This window comes from Eumetopias jubatus, unplaced genomic scaffold (assembly GCF_037043125.1).
Source record: "Eumetopias jubatus isolate StellerSeaLion01/CBP00866 unplaced genomic scaffold, mEumJub1_p1.0 scaffold_12, whole genome shotgun sequence".
NCBI classification, from domain to species: Eukaryota; Metazoa; Chordata; class Mammalia; order Carnivora; family Otariidae; genus Eumetopias; species Eumetopias jubatus.
The window spans coordinates 31,225,917-31,239,070 of NW_028274818.1; the positions used below are offsets into that span (position 1 = coordinate 31,225,917).

General features: G+C 40.4%; 1 protein-coding gene across 7 annotated transcripts; it reads right to left on the bottom strand.

Moving 5' to 3' along the window:
- Positions 1 to 6,482: 6,482 nt before the first annotated feature.
- LOC148162784 (uncharacterized) lies at positions 6,483 to 13,154 on the bottom strand. Of its 7 annotated transcripts, none has more exons than XR_015766433.1 (5): positions 12,480 to 13,154; positions 11,884 to 11,959; positions 11,229 to 11,270; positions 9,671 to 9,911; positions 6,483 to 8,953 (listed from the first exon to the last, which is right to left on the bottom strand). XR_015766433.1 is itself a non-coding variant. In XM_088016779.1 (5 exons), exons 1-4 carry the CDS (start codon positions 12,557 to 12,559, stop codon positions 9,744 to 9,746), a joined length of 366 nt encoding a protein of 121 aa, XP_087872905.1. In that variant the 5' UTR covers positions 12,560 to 13,154; the 3' UTR covers positions 6,483 to 8,953; position 9,743. The 7 variants fall into 7 exon arrangements, 5 of the variants coding, with proteins under 5 accessions (XP_087872905.1, XP_087872907.1, XP_087872906.1 ...); XR_015766434.1 differs by lacking the exon at positions 9,671 to 9,911 and adding an exon at positions 12,169 to 12,254 and having other exon boundaries at positions 11,230 to 11,270; XM_088016779.1 differs by having other exon boundaries at positions 9,743 to 9,911.

A 13,154-nucleotide genomic window follows, 5' to 3' on the forward strand; every position in this document is an offset into this window, starting at 1 on the left:
TGAACTTTGATTCCCGTGGATGGGAAATCCCCTCCACTTCTTGATTTTTGTGAGTAGTAGCATGTGCGAAGGGAAGGGAGGTGTGGTTGGCATCCACCCTCACTATTTGCCATGTACTGTATACCCTAGACATCCAGAAATTCATCTCCCAGTATTTCACAAAACTGTGCTTCAATATTCATTCCCTTTATTAACCTCCTTTTTTTGTATATTGGATCCCATTGTTTACTTTCTGTAACTATCATATTCCGCTGTTACTTAAGTTATTTTAAAATATAGATTTTTTTTTAACTTTTGTTTTCCTCTCTTAAAATTTCCTCATGTTCCTAATTAGGTGTTCAGCTTCTTTTGCATTTTTTTTTCTTGATGCCTTTATTTCCCTCCTTTATTTACTTTCTGGCATCTGTCCATTCAACGTTTTAAATGTCATGTTTTTCTTCAAGATTTACTTTAAATACAAGTTTTCCTCGGCTTATGATGGGGCTAAGTCCCAATAAACATATTGTAAGTTGAAAATATCATAAGTCGGGGCGCCTGGGTGGCTCAGTTGGTTGGGCGACTGCCTTCGGCTCGGGTCATGATCCTGGAGTCCCGGGATGGAGTCCCGGGATGGAGTCCCGGGATCGAGTCCCGCATCGGGCTCCCCGCCCGGCGGGGAGTCTGCTTCTCCCTCTGACCCTCTTCCCTCTCGTGCTCTCTATCTCTCATTCTCTCTCTCTCAAATAAATAAATAAAAAATCTTTAAAAAAAAGAAAAGAAAATATCATAAGTCAAAATGCATTTAATACACCTACTTACTAAACAGCAGATCTTAGCCTAGGGCACCTTAAATATGTTCAGAACACTTATATTAGGCTACAGTTGGGCAAAACCATCTAACGTAAAGACAACTTTATCATAAAGTGTTGACTAGCTCATGTAATTTATTGACTACTATGCGAAGAGGGGAAAACAGCATCGTTGTATTGGTGCGTACCTTCGTGATCACGTGGCTGACTGGAAGCTGCACCCGGCTGCCCCTGCCCAGCATTGCGAGAGAGCATGGTGGCGCATATGGCCAGCCCAGGAAAAGATCCAAATTCAAAATGCAAAGTATGGTTTTTATTGAATGAGTACCACCATTGAATGAGATCCACACCCTCCTAAAGTTGAAAAACCATAAGTTGAAAGATCATAAGTCAGGGACCAAATGTACTTTAAACAATAGAGCCAGTAGATCTTTTCACAAATCCCTTTGAGTTACTTGAATGTCTTAGGGCATGTTCTCCAACTATTCCATAGTGGTGATGTTTTTTCACATCTGTATTTTTCAGTGACCACTTTCTTTTGCCATTCCTTCCTCTCTCTCCAAGTAATATTTGTGTATACATACCTATGTTGTTTCCTTTTTGAGTATTTGAAGACACCATCAATTTTTGGAAGAACATTGTGAGAGGAGTCAGGGCATGAGGAAATTTATTTGTCCTCAATGGAATGTTCTTCAATGCAAAGTTTATGTCTATGTGTATTAAAATTCACTTTAATTTTCCTTATATTGTCAGCTGGTAAACATCAGCAGCTGCTCCTAGCTGGTAAATCCCTTATTCTGCACTCTGCTTCTCCGTTGTGCAGATGACACACCTTCACACTTCCTGTCTCCTCCTAGATGTGTGTTTTCTGTACGCACTCCACTACATTCCTCGATCTCCTCTCTTCTGTCTTCCTCTTCCTCTCTCTTATCTCCCTTCTTTACCCTCAGGTCTTTCCCACAGGCAGCAACATGCTCCAAAATCATTTTCCCAAACAATAAGTCAGTAGTTTTATCCCTGGGGACATGCAATACACTTGGTGAAATCTGTGCTTTTCCACTGTTTTCCCCAGCAGTCTCGCCTAATGTTTTCACTTACCCTGTTTGTTTTCTTATATCCTGAAGTTCAAATTTCTTTCATAATCAGTAATATCAATATTTTTAAGAGCTTCAATTACTTCTTGAAATATTGTAGATTACAGTGTCAAAATAAACCTATTCTCATACATATGTATTTACATATATGTTACATATAAATCTACATATATATCACATATACATTTACATATGTTACATATACACTGACATATTATATACAGCATCATATATACATAATATATATATACACACACACACTAAATATATAATGTAAATGAAAAAGGGCACAAAATGCATGAGTTCTATTCAAAGAGTAATAAAATAAACATTCAGTTCCCAACATCCACCTTAAGAAATAAAACATTAGCAGTACCTTTGATGCCACTGTGTGTTTTCATTAACTTCATGGTCCTCTTCCGTGGTCAAATGTAAGTGTGCCCTGAGGTTGTATCATTAGTTTACTTATTTTTATTTATATACTACATGTCTGTATATATGCATAGATTCATACATATATATAACCTATAAACTGTATATTATTTACTTTTTTGTTTTTTTAAGATTTTATTTATTTGAGAGAGAGAGAGAGGGAGAGCATGAACACAGAGGGAGAGGGAGAAGCAGACTCCCCGCTGAGGAGGGAGCTCGTTGCGGGACTCAATCCCAGGACCCTGAGATCATGACCTGAGCCAAAGGCAGACACTTAATGGACTGAGCCACCCAGGCGCCCCTATATTATTTACTTTTACTTGTTTTTGGCCTTTAAAAAATTAAATGATTCAGAGGTGCCTTTGGCTTTGGTCATGATCTCAGGATCCTGGGATTGAACCCTAGGCTGTAGGGCTCCCTGCTCAGTGGGGAGTCTTCTTCTCCCTCTCCGTCTGCCCCTCCCCACTGTTCTCGCTCTCTCTCAAATGAATAAATAAAAAATCTTAAACAAATTAGATGATTCAGTAAATACTCTTTTACAGTTTCTTTTTCTTTACTTTCTTTTTCATACCCGTAGCTGTTGTTCACTCATTTTCGTTCATTTTATAATTATGCAAGAGGTTTTCGAGTATCTGTGAAATCACTGGTTTATAAGGCATGTACATCTTCAAATCTGCACATTTAAAACTAAATGTTTGTTACTGTGGTTGTAGCAAAGTACATCACAGCAGTGGATGAGAGTTCTTCTTGTTCCTCACCAGCCTTTGGGTCATACCTTTAATTTTTGTTTTCCTTATTACTAATAAGGCTAAATATTCTCTTGCATGTTTAGAAACCATTTATTTTCCACTCTCTACTGTATAAAACCTTCCTAACTCTTTTTGTTATTTTTTCCACTTTTCATAGGACTTATAAATATGTGTATGTTTATATCTGTGTGCAGGTGTGTGTAAGTATTTAGATATTACTTCTGCACTGGTTATATATGGGACAAGTCTATACTCCAAGTTTGTGACTCCTCTTTTCACTCTTAACACGGTATCTCAACGAACAGAAGTTCATACTTCTAATGCAATGAAAATCCTTTTCTAGCCTATCCAACAAAATTATACTCCTATTTGTTTATCTAAAAGTTTAAATTCCTTCCTTTTGAATTAAAATCCCTATACTAAATGGAGTTAATATTTGTGTATGATATGAGATAGGAATACAATTTAATTCTTTGCCGTATGACTAATTATCTCAGCAGTTTCCCCCATTGATCTGCTTTGCCAGGTCAATCATGAATTATGTCTCCCACATATCCACATATCTGTTCTACTGGTCTATCATGGCTCACCACCACACTGTATTAATCTGGAGAGCTTTAACATATATGTTCAAATCTGGTGATGCAAGTTCTTTGTTTGGTCTTTCTGATGATCACCTGTCTCCATCATCTTCGTGGTCCTCTTTCTTCTACCCGCCTCTCCAACTTCGTCTTCTCCCGTCTATTTCCCTCTCTCTTCTTCCCTTCTCCTCTTCCCCCACATCCCTCCTTTCCCCTTTTCTTCTCTCCCTATAATTCATTCTATTTCTTTTCTCCTCCTTCCCTCTTTATTCCTTGCCACTCAAATAAAGGCCAACTGAGTAGGAGATAAAAACATGAGTGAGGTTTGAATTGGGGGAGAAATTACTTCCAAGATGGATAAATCCAAAAGGAGAAGGAAACAGGATCCAGAAAAGATTCTCATAGTAGATAGCATTTTTGTTAAGACTTAAAATGAACTTAAAATGACAGGTCACTTTTAGAGCATACATCTCCAGGGTCAAAGCCTTCTAAGCAGGGGAACATACTGAAAGAAGTTCTAGGAACATAAAAGGTAGATGGTAGTATGCAGTGAGTAGACAGTTCGGCTAGTACATAGGGTGTAGATGGTATGGTGTGAAGTCACTGAGAGAGTGACCTTAGTGACCTTCCCTTGTGAACCATTGGAGAAACACAGAAGGATAATATTATGATCAAAGATACATTATAGGAATGTTACTGGACAGCAAAGTGTTGGATAAACCAAAGATGAGAGCAAATGGCATCTGGAATACCATAAATTGGTATTGAAATATTCTAGCCAAAATGTAGTAAAGGCTTCTACAGGGCTTTGGTAGCAGGTATCAAAGTAATGGATACCTGCCAGATCCTTGGCAAAAGGAGAATCAGCTAGTTTTGGTGATCCTGGGCAGTGAGGGAGAAGAAAAAATCAGACAACACAGAGGACTTTATCCTGGAACACTGGGAGATTTTCAAGTCCATTTACCAAGGCTAAATGGGAATACTCAGTCCTAAATTGAAAATGTAAGTTTGGTCCCTCAGAGCAGTAGTTGATGTCATACATTTTGGTTTAGAGGAGACATATATATATATGTCTATCTATCTATCTATATATAGGTCTATCATGGCTCACTGCCACACTATATTAAACCAAATAACTTTAACATATATGTTCATATCTGGTGATACAAGTTCTTTGTTTGGTCTTTCTGATGATCATATATATGACCTCTAAACCAAAACGTATGACGTAAATAGCACCATCCATAAAGGAAAAAACAATCGTATGTTTCATTACAATAAAAGTAAGAACTTTTGTTCATTGAAATATACCACGTTAAAAGTAATATGTACTGAATGGAGCACTGGGTCTTATACGCAAACAATGAATCATGGAACACTACATCCAAAACTAATGATGTAATGTATGGTGATTAACATAACATGATAAAAAAACTTAAAAACAAACAAACAAAAAATAAAAGTAATACTATATTGTAGAGAAGCTAAGGAAAAATTCACTTCATCAATGAACACGGTCAAAATAGGTGTCATCATCCTACAATAAGGAAAAGGTCAGCAAGACCTATTGTCCTTGGGGAAATCAGTGTTCTTCTTCTAGGCTCAATGCTCAGTGCCAGGTCATGACATTGAAGAAAGAGCAGTGGACTGCCGGTGTCTCTAGGTCCAGGTTAGTGCGCAACAAGGATGGAGGAATCAATGTGTATAGTGTCATCTGCTACGAAGTCAAGTAGCATAGGACTAAAAGAAATCATTAAATTTGACAATCCTGAGGTTATTAAATTTGGAAAGGCTGGTTTCAAGAGTGGGTTTCGGGATAGACACTAAATTTCAAAGATTTGAAAAGTGGGTAACAAATGAAGAAATGTAGACAGCTGATTTATGCCACTATTTTGAGAATTTGGATGGGAGGAGCTGGGGAGAATGGCAAAGGAGAAAATGGGAGAAAACTTGTTTGTAGTTCAGCAAGAGCAAGAGGAGAAACACATTTGAAGAAGTAGAGGCTGATCAAGTTGTTGAGGGGATATGAGGCCCTGGGACCAAGGACACAGGTGAAGGGGCCTTATGGAGAAAAGAACTGAGAAGTGATGCCTCATACCCCAGGAGGAAGGAGGCCCAAGGAATTAAGACAGAGGGATTCTGAGTTAGGAAAAGCATTGCCAAGGAGACACATGGAATCATCCTGCTCTCCGTGAAGCAGAAGGAAGAGTCATCTGCTTTGAGTAGTAAGGGGGTGGAGCGCACTCGATGCCGGAGAATCACAAAGGATTGCAAACAATAGCTTTGCAAAATGTGAAAGAGATTTTAAACACCGATCTGTGGTGGAATCCACAAGAATGCATCTATTTCTCTTTTTTTTTATTATTGCTGTTGATTTGCTGTTATCGTTACATTTTTTTCATAATTTCAGAGATTTACTTCCCTAATAATATCAGCCCTGAGTAGTGGAGGGAAAGATTTCGGTTTTCTGCCTCAGAACTTATAGAATATGTTAATAAGCAAAAATAGAAATCAAAGCCATCTTTTTTTTTTAATGTGAAATTACAGAGTACCCGTTTAAAAAACAAGTTTTCCTTTAACTCTAGAGGCAGACCTAAATCTTGAGGGGCATAAAAAAAGGTTTCACATGGGAGCTGGATTTTTAGGCTAATGAATACAACTCTATTTTTGATACTATGCTGTGTGTTTATATAAAATCGAGGAGCATTTTAGGCCAATTAGTGGCTTGCAAACCCTATACTTTTTCCAGCAAGGGCTAAGCTTGACGAACTTGAGAAGTTAATACAGAAAAGTGTTGGCAGTGAATAATGTGGTTGGCTTGATTCAAGGCAACAAAGCTTTAGCATAAATTAGCTTTTATTTGTTCAAAGAAAAACAAATTCTGTTTGTTTTTGTAATACAGTTTGTTAGTTCTTTTAATTTGGGGGAAAATTTGGGGAATTCCAGTTCTCAGAGAGGCGAGAGGCTCAGGCCAGCATGAGCCAGGCCCCGGCACACAGGCCCTGTGTAAACACCCACACGCGTCTCCCTCGGTACCCCTCGGTCAGCGGCAGCAGGGCGGGCCTGTTATGCCTGGACCTCAGCTGCACCAAAAGGGCCAGCCAGGCGATGACTGGTGTGTGATCCACACTAGATTAGTCAGACCACCAAAAGGGAGTTTCTGGCACCTCCCCCACAGCCCGCCCTTTCATCTTGACTTTTATGTTGTGGCGAGAGAGACCAAGAGTTAGAGAACGCTATTGCTGCGGTGGATTTGGAAGACTGAGTCCTTTGCCTTAGTTGTGCAGATAAGAAAAGTGAAGATCAGACATGTAGCTTGGCGTAGTCCAAGCCGATTAGTATCATCCTCGACAAAGTCAGTTCCCAAGTCGAGGGCTCTCTGACATAAACCGTGTAATCGTCAGCCTCCTTTGTGTAGTTGGCCACGTGAAGAGAGCGACAGGAAACGAGAGGCTTTTTTAGCTCCAATCCAGAGACGATGACATACATGGAAATCAAAGGACTTGCAGCACAGCTAATGGTAACACCTCCTAAATTCAGAATCCCCGCGATCATTTGGCACTTCACTGGGCATCCCAGCAGCTCACATCCAGGCCTTGGCCACAGTTCCCAGCTGAAATGACTCTTGGTGCTCCTGGGGAAGCTCGAGGTGGTTGTTGCTACATTTCATTTATGTTGATGAGTTGGTACAATTTCAAGATTTGTGGGGCAATGGTTTCTTTGGAGGAGGTCTGCAACTCCAATTAGTTCAGTGTTTTTGCTTAGGGGCCACAGAGCGCTCTCACATTTACAACGCTCTTGATTCTCATGACAACACTGAAGTGTGGTGGCAGAAATTGCTAGTTGTCTCCCATTTCTGTTTTGCTTTTGTTTCTGTTTTTCCTAGAGCAATGAAGTTTCTATATTTCTCAGGGCTCACCAGAGAAACAGAACGAACAGGATATAGATATAGATAAGTATCAGTGTAGATAGAGGTACAGGTAGATGTAGATGTAGATAAGGGCGCCTGGGTGGCTCAGTCATTAAGCGTCTGCCTTCAGCTCAGGTCATGATCCTAGGGTCCTGGGATCGAGTCCCGCATCGGGCTCCCTGATCGGTGGGGAGCCTGCTTCTCCCTCTGTGTGCGCACTCTCTCTCTCAAAGAAGTAAGTGTTAAAAAAAAAAAAGATGTAGATGTAGATATATAGATCAGAGAATCATAGAAATTGGCTCACAAGGTTATGGAAGACACGAAGGCCCCAATATGTTGCCTACAAGATGGAAAACCAGAAAAGTCGGTCCGATAATTTAGTTCAAGTCCAAAGGCATAAGAACCAGGAGTTCTGATATCTGAGGGCAAGAAAAGATGGATAGTTTTGTTCCGTTTGGGTGCTCAATGGACAGGATGATGCCTGCCTACATTGGTGAGAGTGGATCTTGTTAACTCAGTCAACTGAATCAAACGTTAATCTCTTCCAGAAATATCCTCACAGACAACCCCAGAAATAATCTTTTACCAGCTGTTTGGGCATCCCTTAGCCCAGGCAAGGTGACACATAAAATGAACAATCACAATCCCTAATTTTGATATGGACACAGATAAAGACCACATGTGCTTGCCTTTTTTTTTTTTTTTTTTTTCCCACAGCTAGGTGTGGTCATATAGCTAAGTTCTGGCCAACGGGATGAGAGTGAAGGCCATGAAACATGGGGAGAATTCACCTGTTCTACTTCTGCGTTATGCCATGAAAAGGCAGGAGCACACTTTCCTCCCCTTCTCACTTCCCACTAGAATATAACACAAATAGCACCAAGCTTGAGAAACTCCGTTCTAGGTGATTTAGACTTATCAGTGAATAATGAATGCAAAAGACTGTTATAAATGTTAAAAATTGTGCGACCTTGGACACATTTATTTAATCACTTTAAGTTTGTTTCCTCAACTCAAATTTGAGATACTATTCATTGCCTTGAGGGATATAATTCACAACGGAGGGTATGGATACAAAGTGCCGATCCCAGTCACGTTCTTGTCAACGGCAAGGGGAGCCTGGTGCTGTGAGCCGCAGAGTGGGAAGGACTAGGGACAGGAAAGGTGGAGAGGTCACCGACGCTTGGGACCAGGCACCGTGGCCAGCATCGGAAGCTTTTCCTCTTTTCTCTGAGACCACTGCGGGGGTTTCCTCAGTGAACAAGACAGGACTCTGTGGTCAGTGCTGGAACTCTTTGTCCTGAATTCTCAGTAACAGGAAGAGTGACTCAATAGCCAGCCTCAAAGGATGGAGAAGCTGAGTCTGGTTTGGAACTTCCTCCCTCGAGTCAGGATAGATCTGGAAACCAGAAGAGGATAGCGGAATGTTCACATGATTCATAGAGACCAGGGGGCCCAACTAAGGCAGGGAGTGGGAAATGAACGAGAGGGTGCCGGCAGCAGGGATTTATGAGCCTGGAAGTGGGAGTTTTAATAAGTTTTAATAGCCAGTGGACCTACACTTGAATTCCCGATCTATATTACTTAGCAACTGTTATTGATACCGATTTCTACGTCTTTAAAGTGGGGATAATAACTACCTTTTGAGGACTGTTAATAAGAGCCATTATGTACTGAGTTCTCATTATGAGTCAATCACTCCTGTAAACATTTTTGCACATTTTATCAGGTAGTCTTCCCAACAACCCTGGGAAGTAAGAACTCGTGTGATTTCCAGGTTGCACTGAGACAAGTGGGGCTTGGAGAGGCCAAAGAATAGGACCAGCATTACACTCTACCGCTTAGTTGCTTTCCCATTTAGGACTAAATGCGGAAAATCTAAAGTGCTTAACACAGTGCTTGAGCTGTTGCCTTGAATAAATGGTAATTTTTAAATATTGTCCCAATTACAGAGATGAAAAAAATTGAAGCTAAGAACAGTGAAGTAACTTTCTCCAAACTGTATGACTGGGTTGGTAGAATAAGGCTCGAGCTTGCAGCTGCACAGCCTTTTCCTATCCCCACGTTCTGCCTTGCACCTCAAGAGCGTCCCGTTGCTTGGAAGCAGCCACCTCACCCAGGACCGAGTAGCCACGTTCAGTCAGCTCTCAGAGGTTAAACAGAATGCCCGAATTCTTAAGGACACGACCTTATCCTTCTCGGAGGGATGTTTTTGTTGTTTGATGCATCTTAAATACAGCAGCCAAGAGCGGTCTCTGTCCCACTGCCGCTGCGGCCCCTCCTTTCCTCAGATCCAAGCTGCCTGGAGTGCTGGGGTCACATGATCTCGCCTCACTTCTGTTTATGGAGTTTCTCAGCCAAGAGGAAAACCAATAGGTGTCAAATTGCAAGTAGAAAGCATCCAAGAAGCTGCCTATTCCAGCACAAGTTACTGCCAAAGAACCTTAAATAAACTTGGTGGAGGGAAGATGTCTAAACCTATTCTGTGTGCTGTATATTTAGTTTGTGAGACTAATACATAGAACTTGGTTGCATCTAATTCATCAAGTTGGGTTCTGAAAGCAGATAAAGACTATAGGCTTATTATTTTTTTCTTTCCAATTCTCTTTGTGAGTTTCTTTTGGGTAAAAAGTTAGTCAATACACTCCTTAGGATAAAAGAAAAATCTATGTAAAGAGTTAAATAACTCTTTATTTATTTATATTTTTGGCCAAAGGTGAGAGGTAAAGTCAAGCAATTTCTCTAAGAATCAATGGCTGTATACAGCAGTAATACAGATAGAAAAGAAGATTTGAACACATAAGAGGAAAATACAGTCAATACGTTAAAAACTATAATTAAACACTTAAGATGCTTTGCCTCCATTAAAAAGTCTATTATTTCAACACAAAGCTTTCTGAAGCAATCTGAACAGTTACCCTCTTTTAAAATATATATGTACAATAAAGTCAAATTCCCTTATGTTTTACGTGACTTAATGAATTTCATGCTACCTGACTAATTTCCCTACGCCAAGGTACATTAATATAAATGACTCTCACTAAGCAATGGAAGCTGGAGGCAAAAGTTCCTCTACCCTCCAGAGCCCCCCATTAGGAACTGAGGGTGAACAGAAGCCAGGCGAGTCCTGATTCCTAAAACTTAGGGAGAGCTGGTAAGGAAATGGAAGAAAACAGGATTTGACATTTTACCTTTAAGCAAAACTTATTTTCTCAGAAGAAAATTCACATGGGAGAGAGAGCAGATTTCCTCTACACTCATTTATCTAAATGCTCCAGGAATCATTTTTAGAGGAACCTGGGTAGAGTTCAAGATAGATGCCTAGGCTTTCTCGAAAACCAGAAAGTAGTCAGAGATCGTTCAGTATGGAAGGGTCTGAGAGACTAAAAGGAGATGCTCCAAGAAAACAAGGCAAGAGTTAAAATTTTCAAGAATCAAGCATAAAAGAAGTAGATACTTGGATATCTAAAGAGTAGAAGTAAAGAGTAAAGCAGTGGACAGCTACTTGAGTGGAGAGCAGGCAAGGGGCCAGAAGGGCAAATAAAACCCTAAAATAAGGAGTGGGAAATTATAAAGACAGAAGCAGTGGAAGGTCTAAGATCAAAGCTGTGAAATCAGTTGGGGTCCAAAGCGCCAGTCATGAATCGTGCATTAAGGAAAACTTACAGTACTTACAACTGATAGAAAGAATATCCTTCTCCTGAGACAGCAGCAGCCTGAAAAAGAGAAAACACATTTGTGTAAAAAGTAAGGTCATTTTGCCTTTTGGCACGAAGCTGTGGAAAAGAGAAGAACATTTGGGAAAGAAGAAAGGAAAAACACCTTAAAGAAAATGGTCTTTTTCCCCAGGGCACACTCCTCCACACCTCAGGGTGAGAGTCTCTTTCCTCCGCTGGCCTGAGGGCAGTAGGTACGGATAGTCCTCAGCACGGAGAGGAGAGGCCACAGGCTCTCAAACACAAAGTCTGCACCATTGGGCTCTATAAATCAGAGGCCACATATATGCAATATTGACTCCAAAATCAATATAGTTCCTAAGGACAGATGGATTGATCCTAAGATGCTCTGCAGACCACAGTCCCTTGACCCAAGTGATAACTGACCACAGTCTCTCATAAGATACCACTTCCCAAACTTGGCCGCCTCATGAACAGAGTAAATGAAAGTAGTTAAAAGACACACTGGGGTAAACAGCAAATCGAAGAAGTCAGAGTTTTTACACGAGGATTCTTAACCCTGCAGGTGACCAGCCTCAAGATTCTTGTGGCTTCAGAAGCCTATGAGGACGATGAAGATCAATGTCAAGGTATAGGGTGGTGTCCAGCTCACCTGTTTGGGAAGCTTTGCCTTAGGGGAAGGTTTGAGATCTCCTGAGATGATCACCCTTAGAGGCAGATATCCACACCTTAGAAGAAGTAGAAACAAAACTCGAAGTTAAATAGAAAGCCCTGAAAACTGTTGTAGGGAGAAACTGAGCCCAGCACGGATTAAAGTGATGTTTCAAGTCCAAAGTACAGCCAAAGAAGTCACAGTTTCTTTGAATGGAGAGGGAGACCCTCTTCTCCTTCTCTTTCCCTTGTCTTCCTCACGCTCCTTCCAGGGCGTGGAACCTACCGTGTACAAGTGTCCAGAGGCAGATGAAGAGAAGAGCAGCCCAGCAGTGTCCAGAGGCAGATGAAGAGAAGAGCAGCCCAGCACGGCTTCATGCAATGGAAGAGCGTTTGTAAAATGCAGAGCAGAGATGGCAAATGTTCGGGCTGCTGGTATGTTTTGTCAGGCCAGAGCCACGTTTTTAAAATAATTGAATTTGAGGGCTTTTATGGGTAGGGTATGCATTTTTTTTCTGTTTTTGAAGCTGCCACCACCTAATATTTTATAAACCTTTTCCATTCCTTTTTATTTTCCCGAAAAAAAATGTTTCTAACCTTTGAAGATATCTGAGTTTGCACACTCCAGCTCTCAAGCAGTTCTGGGAAGACCCTGAAGCCAACGTTTTTAGAGGCATGACCTCTAAAGATGGTCAGCCCAGCGGAGAGAAGTCTGGAGCCTAAGGAAAGGAATGTACAAACACAAGACGACAATGAGCATGAAGGCAGGAATTTCTAGTAAGGAAATACTGGTACTAAGGGTTATCATAACAGTTTCAAAATTTTTATAATAAAACACATAGGTTTATACACACATATTTTTCCTAAAATCTATACTTTTAAATTATCTTTTTGAAATCTATATCTAAATTACCATCCCATTTTATTTAGTTCTCTTCAATTCTTTTGTTTCAAAAGGTATCCAAAGAGGATGTTGAAGTACCTAAATTTACACAAACTCAATCTATCATCTGATAAATGTCTAATTGTCTTGGCAGAAATGGTCCTTGAGTGAGTCTTCCAAATATCCCAAAATATACAGTACAAATTGGCTTCAATGGGTGTATTTCTAAGCCTTCTTAGATACGCAGGCTTTTGTAACATTGTTCTGATTTGGGGCAGAGCAAAATATGAGTCAACCTGGAGCTCCTTATATGTTTTTTTGATAGAAAGGAGGTAATGTATGGGATAGAGAGAAGGATATGCTTATAAAGATGAGAGAGAGAGATGAGA

Bases quoted from the DNA above. Each gene is read 5' to 3' on its own strand.
- LOC148162784 (XM_088016779.1), bottom strand. From the start codon at position 12,559: ATGCCTCTAAAAACGTTGGCTTCAGGGTCTTCCCAGAACTGCTTGAGA. The intron at 11,960-12,479 runs GTTAGAAACATT...ACTTCTTCTAAG, and splicing joins AAACTCAGATATCTTCAAAG to GTGTGGATATCTGCCTCTAA. The intron at 9,912-11,228 runs TAAGTACTGTAA...TTTTCCTCTTGG, and splicing joins GATATTCTTTCTATCAGTTG to CTGAGAAACTCCATAAACAG.